At 57.2% G+C, this 8470-nt stretch overlaps 1 protein-coding gene across 1 annotated transcript in view; it reads right to left on the bottom strand.

Moving 5' to 3' along the window:
- HADHA (hydroxyacyl-CoA dehydrogenase/3-ketoacyl-CoA thiolase/enoyl-CoA hydratase (trifunctional protein), alpha subunit) overlaps window positions 1–8470 on the bottom strand; it is a 22699-nt gene continuing 14229 nt past the window's right edge. The window contains exons 11-20 of the mRNA XM_008642667.2: window positions 8026–8135; window positions 7625–7759; window positions 6850–7021; window positions 5974–6060; window positions 4329–4469; window positions 3210–3278; window positions 2767–2962; window positions 2310–2424; window positions 1208–1353; window positions 1–254 (exon numbers count right to left, since the gene is read on the bottom strand). Of these exons, the coding sequence (XP_008640889.2) occupies window positions 109–254; window positions 1208–1353; window positions 2310–2424; window positions 2767–2962; window positions 3210–3278; window positions 4329–4469; window positions 5974–6060; window positions 6850–7021; window positions 7625–7759; window positions 8026–8135 (1317 nt within the window). The 3' untranslated portion in view covers window positions 1–108. The remainder of the gene's footprint in view (window positions 255–1207; window positions 1354–2309; window positions 2425–2766; window positions 2963–3209; window positions 3279–4328; window positions 4470–5973; window positions 6061–6849; window positions 7022–7624; window positions 7760–8025; window positions 8136–8470) is intronic.

Below are 8470 nucleotides of genomic sequence, written 5' to 3'. Positions count from 1 at the left end.
CCCTTCCCTTCCTCCCCCGGGAGCTTTGGAGATTAACCTACGAAGAATGGGGTGTTGCGGGGAGCTGGGGCCCGGCTGGAGGAGCTGTCGGGGTGTCACCAGGCCACCTCACTGGTGGAATTTCTTGCTGGGGCTGTTGGCGTGGTCCAGCAGGAGCTGGCACGGTGTGAACTGGCTGCCGTACACGGCCTCGTACTTGCGCAGTTTGTCCACGAGCTGCCGCGCGCCGTAGGAGTCCGCGAACCTGAAGGGACCTGCAGGGACAGGGACACAGCGCTGACAGGGAAGGGAGAACCACCAAGGTGCCTGGAGGGGTCCCAACATCCAGAAACAACGGCTTTGTCCAATTCATCGTTCCCCACAAGAGACCCCCCAGTCTCTCATCAGGGTACCAGGACTCTGCTCCCCGCTCACCTGAGCTGGGCAGAGGCACTTGAGTGCTGGGGACAGGCTGGGACATGGATAATCATGGAATCATGGATGGTTTGGGTGGGAAGGGACCTCAAAGCCCATTCCAGTGCCATGGCAGGGACACCTCCCACTGTCCCACGTGGCTCCAAGCCCCAGTGTCCAACGTGGCCTTGGGCACTGCCAGGGATCCAGGGGCAGCCCCAGCTGCTCTGGGCACCCTGTGCCAGGGCCTGCCCACCCTCCCAGGGAACAATTCCTTCCCAATATCCTAACCATGGGAAGCCATTCCCTGTGTCCTTTCCCTCCAGGTCCTTGTTAAGAAGTCCCTTGGGGCTGCTCCCTCAGTCTGAACTTGGCTCAAGGAGGGAAAGCACCAGGCATGTGGCAGAAGCAACTCCTTGGGTCCAAGAGCCCTTGGCGAACTCCAGCAGCAGTGGCAAGAGACAGCATCAGAATCATGGAATTTAGGGTGGAAATGCCCTTTGAGACCACCAAATCCAAACATTCCCCAGCACTACTGAGACTACCACTAACCCCTGTCCCCAAGTGCCACATTCACAGGGATTTAAATCCCTCCAAGCATGGGGAGTCCACCACTGCTCTGCACAGCTGTGCCAGGGTTGGACAGCCCTTTCCATAAAGGAACTGTTCCCAGTATCTCACCTACACCTTCCCCGATGTAGCTTGAGGCCATTTCCTCAGGCTGCAGCTCAAACCTGGCCTTCACTCCTGCCTTGCCACATGGCTAGAGCCCACAGGGAGCTTTGGAGCCCAAAGCACAGCCCAGAGCACTCACCTCCCAGGCAGGGCGGGAAGCCCAGGCCGAACACAGCACCGATGTCCCCCTCCACGGGGTTGCTGAGGATCCCCTCCTGCAGGCACATGGCTGCCTCGTTCACAAACCGTGTCACCAGGCGCATCTGGATGTCCTCGTCGGAGCAGCTGCAGGAGAGAGGCTGTGAGGGAATGGCCATTCCCACCTGGGCAGGGAATGGCCCAGCCCTGGGACAGCACTTGAAGCCAGCACAGGTGGGACACAGAGCCAAGCCAGGGGTGGGAACGGCCTCCCTGGGAGTGTCCCAATCCACATGAGGATCAGGGCTAAGCTCTGTGACATTTCCTGAAGCAGGCACTAAGAATTATGGAATGGTTGAGTTTGGAGGGGACCACTGGGGCTCCTCTAGTCCAACCTCTGTGCTCAAGCAGGGTTTCCTGGAGCATGGCACTCAGGATTGTGTCCAGATGGATTTGGAATAAAAGGGCTTGATCAGCCTCTGCGTTCAGCAATGTCATGGAATCACAAACCCATCTGGGCTGGTAAGGGACCTTAGAGCCCATCCAGCTCCACCCCCTGCCAAGGGCAGGGACACCTCCCACTGTCCCGGGGTACTGCAAGCCCCGTCCAGCCTGGCCTTGGACACTGCCAGGATGGAGCAGCCACAGCTGCTCTGGGCACCCTGTGCCAGGCCCTCACTGCCCTCCCAGGGAACAATTCCTTCCCAATATCCCATCCATCCCTGCCCTCTGGCACTGGGAAGCCATTCCCTATGTCCTTCTCCACAAGAGACCCCCCAGTCTCACCAGGGTAACCCAGGACTCTGCTCACCTGAGCTGGGCAAAGGCACTCGAGTGCTGCGGACATGGATAATCATGGAATCACGGATGGTTTGGGTGGGAAAGGACCTCAAAGCCCATCCCAAGTCCCAAGTCCCTCTCCAGCTCACCTGGAGCCCTTTTAGGCCCTGGCCTAAGGTTTCCCTGGAGCCTCTTTGTCTCCAGGTGAACACCCCCAGCTCTCCCAGCCTGGCTCCCTGGCAGAGGAGCTCCGGCTCTTGCAGCATCACACACAGGTACTCACAGTCACACACAGGTACTCACAGTCACACACAGGTACTCACACGTCAGGATTCGCTGGGATCTTGAACTTTTCCAAGATCTCGTCCATGCCAGAATTCACACTCCTGTTCTTCACTCCCTCCTGGTAGACATAGAATCCCTTCCCTGCCTTGCGACCTGCAAGGATCAAAGCAGACAAGTAATCTCCCGCCACGTGTCCTGTTTCCTCCCGACACCTTGGATCTTGTTTTGTGACTGCTGTTCCTGCTCCTGGAGCAGAGGGAAGGGACTCAGCTCCACCTGACCCCTTGGCAAGATGCTGCCACTGTGCCAGGCCCTAATGCCTTCTCTAGGTCCAAAGGACAAACACCACCACTGCTTCTGAGGAGGGATTCCTGCCCCATTCCCAGGGCTGCTCTCCCCCTGCTTTCACCTTGGGCAGGAGAGGCTGACGGATGCTGGTGCTCTCCCTGGAGCAGAGGGGACACCCTTTAGCTTGGGAACAGCTTAGCAGCTCACCTAAGAAGCCTTTCTGCACCATGAGCTTGAAGAGGTCGATGCTGCCCCCTCCGAAGCGCTCGCCAAAGGCCTTGCCCAGGTCCTCGGCCACGTGTGTGGCCACGTCCACGCCCACCTCGTCGATCAGCGTGGCCGCTCCCACGGGGAAGCCGAAGGCCGTGGAGATGGCATCCACTTTCTTCGGGTCAATGCCCTCCTGCAGGATAGGAGGGGAAGCGATGGGATCTCGGGATGAGGTCCTGGAAAGCCAGGGTGGCACAGAGAGCCCAGCCCCATTAACTGACTGCAAAGAGGAGCCAAGAGCAGGCTGGGGATGACCACAAGACCCAGGGCTGGTGACCCACATCCCCTCCTGCCCACACCCAGGCTGACCCCAGCTCTGGCCAAGCAAGAAGCAATTCCCATGACTATTGGGGGATGCTCAGTAGCTGACGGACACTCACCTGGAGAACTCGGACCACCTCGGACAGCATCGGCCCCAGGCACCTGGTGGTGTAGAATCCAGGCCCATCCTGGGGAAGAGAGTGCAGCAGGGAGTTCTTGGCAGCACCAGAACTGTGGTTCACAGCCCAGGCTGCAGTTCAGACACCCCAAACCCCATCTCCAACACTATAGTACTGACTGCTAGAATTGGTTTGGGGTTTTTTCCCCCGTAGAGCTCAGCGGTGTTTGCAGGCTTCCATGAACTTAGTCCCTGGAAGTTCCCATCCCAGTGTTTTTATCTGAACTAGTGTCTGCAGGTCTGGAGCAGGCTGCTTCACCAAGCCCAACAGACTGGAGAGGGAAAGGGCATAAGCCAGTTGTTCTACCTCTGCTGCTCCCCACAAAGTCAGGAAGCAACAGATGAGCTGCAAACTGCCCTTCAGGGAGGCAGCTGAGCTGGGGACGAGGCTCAGGGGAGCAGCACCGTGTCCCCACTGGCCTTTGGAGCTGCTCAGAGCACTTTTTAACAACCAGTTTTTCCAGCACTACAGGAGATGTGCTCAGCATTGCTGGCAACCTCAGGAATCAGGGAAAAGACAGGGACACTTTCCACTGTCCCAGGTTGCTCCAAGCCCCATCCAGCCTGGCCTTGGACAATTTCAGGAATGGGGCAGCCATGGCTTCTCTGGGCAACCTGTGCCAGGGCCTCTCCACCCTCCCAGGGAAGAATTTCTCCCTAATATCCAATTTAAATCCACTTTTCTATGTATTCCTGCCCCTCTCCCCCAAGATTTAACCCAGACAGAGGAGGGTTCCTGCTCACTGACTCTGTCCTTGCAGCCTGCCAGGGAGCTGAGGTGGTGACAGTCCTGTCCAGACTGCTCTGTCTGGGATGCCCTGGAAGCCATGTGGGGCAGGAGTGCCAGCTCCTCGTACTGGCCCTGCACCTGTTCCTGGTGGCTTTCCATGGCTGCTCTGAGGGACATGTGAGGATCATCTGCACACTTGCCCCTTTCTGACCTCCCTTTTCACTTCTCAGAGGAGCAGCCAATGCCAGTGTGTGCACAGCCATGTTTCACCCCCGCTCAGTGTACAAGCTCTGTATGACCCAGCCCCTGCTGTGTGTAGTGTCCCCTCACCTTCACCACGATGACAACTTTGCCCTGTTTGAGGCCAACAGCAACAGCAGAAGCCGCTGTGTCCTGGGAGGTTTTGTCTGTGGTGATGATTTCCAGCAGCTGCATCTTGTCAACAGGGGAGAAGTAGTGCATCCCTATCACCTGGCAGAGGGAAGAGCTGGGTTCAGATGGATTCTGGCTCCCAGAGGGATCAGCTGGGCAAGTCGAGTGCAGAGGGAAGGCCAGCATGGGCTGCAGGGCCCTGACCACGCTCTGTATCCCTCTGTGACAGGAATGCTCTCCCATTGCCTTCTCTCCTTGGTTTTCCCAAGGACACAGCACAAGCCCAGGAGCTTCTGCCTTTGAGGATTAAGATACAATTTTTACAGGACCACTTCATAGTCTGGCAGCCAAATCTGCCTGGGAATCCCAGCTGAGCTCATCCTCAGGGAAATGATGGGCACAGTAGGACTTGGAGGGGCACCTGAGCTGGCAGGGCAGCCCCACCCAGCTGCTGCATCTGCTGGGCTCAGACTGGAGCAGCCCTCAGGGAGTCCCTGCATGCTGCCTGTGAATGTTTTTGGTGAGGAAGTGAATTTAAGGATGAGAAGGCTTCTATCCAGAAGCTCATTACAGAGGGAAGTGCAGCCTTCCCCCGGGAACAGCGTTTAAGTGGAGATTATCCGGCTGTGTGCCTCACTTTCTGAATGTGACCATGCCATCAGCCTGTCACCTTCATGCCTCCTGGCAGCCACACTTGGCACCAAGCCCTGCGTAAGTCAGGGGCACCTTGCTGAGTTGCAGGCTGCAAAACTAATTAAAGAAAATGCTCTAATTAGTTAACTGACTTCCTATGAGTTTCCCCGTAAGAGCCATTGCACAGGCAATTTAAACAGCAAGAGGATGTTATTTGCAAGGATGAACAAATGAGGCTCAGTTGGCAATTTGGATGCAAGAGGTCTCACAGCAAATGAGGAAGAGGCTCAGCAGGGTGACAGGAACCTCCAGCAGGTCACCTCATGCTCACAGGCACCACAGGTACCCCTGGCAGGGCAGTCTGCTGCTGCCTCAGGGCTGTAGGGATCAGTGCTCCTGCTCGGATGCACTGAGGCTGGAAAAGCCCTGCAAGAGTCCAACCTGTGCCTGATGCCCACCTTGTCCCCAGGCCAGAGCTCTGAGTGCCACCTGCAGCCCTTCCTGGGACACCTCCAGGGATGGGGACTCCAAACCTCCCTGGACTCCAAACCTCCCTGGGCAGCCCCTTCCAATGGCTGACAGCCCTTTCCATGAGGAAATTCCTCCTTGGTGTCCAACCTGAACCTGCCCTGGCACAGCTTGAGGCCATTTCTTCTCATCCTGTCCCTGTTCCCTGGGAGCAGAGCCCGAGCTCCACCTGGCTCCAACCTTCCACAGCTTCTCTGCCCCCACGTGCACCAACACCTTCTGATGTGTGCTGACCTGCCACACCAACATCACCCTCGGGGTGAATCCACCTCCACCTCCTTCCCACCTGCCCCAAGATCACGAGCTCTTTGCTCAAAGCTTGCACTGGGAGCAGAGGATGAGCTGTGCCATGTCCTGAGGAGGGAGCAGAAGGTCCCTAAAGCAAAGACACCTCACCATGGACAGCTCTGCACAGGGCACGTGGCCCTGAGGACTCACTCACCTTCTCAGGCCTCTTGCTGGCAGCAGCGATCTGGCTGATGGGGAGGGCAGAGGTGTTACTGGCGAAGATACAGTGAGCAGGGATCACCTGGGAGGGGGACAAGGGACAGGACACAGTGAGCAGGGATCACCTGGGAGGGGGACAAGGGACAGGACACAGTGAGCAGGGATCACCTGGGAGGGGGACAAGGGACAGGACACAGTGAGCAGGGATCACCTGGGAGGGGGACAAGGGACAGGACACAGTGAGCAGGGATCACCTGGGAGGGGTGGAAGGGGCTGTGTCAGCACACAGGCTCCAGAGTTGGATCTGGGCCCTGGGAGATCAACACCAGGGAACCCTGGCAAATGAGGCAAACTGGGTTTGCTCATTAGACACTAACTGGAAAGCAGTAGTTCAAGTCAGCCAGCTCTGACTTGCCCTGAACTATCCCCAGGTCTGCAATATCAGCCCCAGAGCTTCCATGTTTCTGCCAGGCCTCTGCAGCCACAGGAGACACTGCAGGGAGCACCCCGTTCCCCCAGTGTGCCCTTGAACGGAACAGAGGGACAGCAGGTGAAGGACTGCGAGGTGTGGAGATAGCAGAGGACACCACTGTCACATCAACGTCCTCAGACAAACGGAAGCTTTTTTTGGAGCACCCCCAGGAATCGGAATGTCAGAACTGTTCCATTCAGCTACCAGCTCCTTACTGAGCAGGGAATGTCCCCAGCAAACAGAAAGGCTGCCCCTGATGCTCACCCATGTCCTGATGTAAGTGATTTGTACCAAGAACCCGACTGCAGCACAAAGGCGAGGGGACAAACCCAGCAGCACAGCCCAGGACCCTCTGCCACCCAGGGCCACACCCAGGGGCTGCTCTGGACTGATACTCACGGCCTCCACCTCCTTCAGCACTTTGTGTTTGACGTTGATGTCCTCGAACACGGCCTCGATGACCATGTCTGCCTTCTCAAAGCCCTTGTAGTCCAGCTGGCCCATCAGGTTGCTGAGGATGGAGTCCCTCTCAAACGATGTCAGGCTCTTCTTCTTCACCTTGCCATTCAGCCTAGGGAGGGACAGCTCTGTCACTGCTCCTGAGTGGACCAGTCAGGCTGCTGGAGGTGCACCACAGGAATCCCTCCTGTCCCTCTCCCACAGCTGGCACCCAAAACTCCATCTCCAACTCTGCAGGACTGTCACTCTGTGTTCTGACCCCTCCTTCCATGTGGAGACAGGGGAGTCCTGCTCCCGTGGCTCAGCTGAAGGTCAGTCACTGACATTCCTGATGATACACAGCTGAGCACTATTACTGCAGAGCCAGGAGAACATGGAAGAAACCCAGGAAGAAAACTCTGGAATGCCTCCCCTGACATGGGCCTTTAGGTAGCCAGAATTGCTCTTTCCTTAGCTCTAGAAGTTACTGCTGAATCTAATACCCAAACTGAGGTCTCTGCCTACCTAAGGAGCTAAGGCTGAGCCACTGGGCCTATCCTACAGCAACATGCCAGCACACTGCAGGGGACAACATTAAAATAAAACTTTTCTGTGACATCCAATGGCTCCTCCAGCAGAACAGCAGTGTCAGGAGTTCCTGGTGCTGACAGCAGAGGAGAACTGTGACTAAAGGCAGCCCAATGTCACCAGAGCAAATCCCCCATAACTCACATACCCCTTGTAGACCTGCTGCTGGCCTCTGTCCAGGCCCTTCTGTGCTGTGTCCTTCAGAATGGTCTTGATGCCCTTATCCACGGAAACCTGGGCGATCCCGGCTCCCATGAGCCCTGCTCCCAGCACAGCCAGAGTCCTGCAGGGAAGGACCAAGGGGACACATTCAAAGCTGGACATGGCAGAATTCCCATCGCTGCTGCCAGACCCACACAGCTCCTGCCATCCACCCAGGCACCACTTGAGAGTGAGGCCACACAGGACTGAGGCTTCCAAACTGCAGCAGGTCAGCCTCTGGAGGCTGGAAACATCTGCTCTGATACACAGCTCTCCAGCCCACTGAGTCCCAGGAGCCTTTCAGAGGTCCTCCAACTGCTCCTTCAGCCATCCCACACTGGCACTTACTTGACCTCTTTCTGAGGTGTCCCAAACTTGTTCTTCTTGCAGTGCACCTGCCCGTGGTAGAGCCCCATCAGTGCCTTGGATTCCTTGGTCACTGCAAGTTGGCCAAAGCTCTGGAGGAAAGGGAAGAGGGAAGCAGAGTTTGGCATTAAACAGCTGCCTCAGTGCCAGCACATCAAAAACATGGCAAGGGGAGAGACAGGCACTGTGTGATTGCACAGGTGAGCAACCTGGATGGAAAAGGGACAAGGGCCCAGGTCACCTCTGAGGAGAGGCACCTTCTGGGCTCAGCACAGCCCACCCTGCACCACCTCCTCCTCCCCAAAAGCAGAAGGACGTGGAGCTGCTGCAGAGAGCCCAGAGGAGGCCCCGGAGCTGCTCCAGGGCTGGAGCCCCTCTGCTCTGCAGCCAGGCTGGGAGAGCTGGGGGTGCTCACCTGGAGAAGAGA

The sequence above is a fragment of the Corvus brachyrhynchos genome, unplaced genomic scaffold, assembly GCF_000691975.1.
Source record: "Corvus brachyrhynchos isolate BGI_N302 unplaced genomic scaffold, ASM69197v1 scaffold211, whole genome shotgun sequence".
Taxonomy (NCBI): Eukaryota; Metazoa; Chordata; class Aves; order Passeriformes; family Corvidae; genus Corvus; species Corvus brachyrhynchos.
The sequence above is the reverse complement of the archived record's forward strand: the minus strand, read 5'-3'. Positions and strand labels throughout refer to the sequence as shown.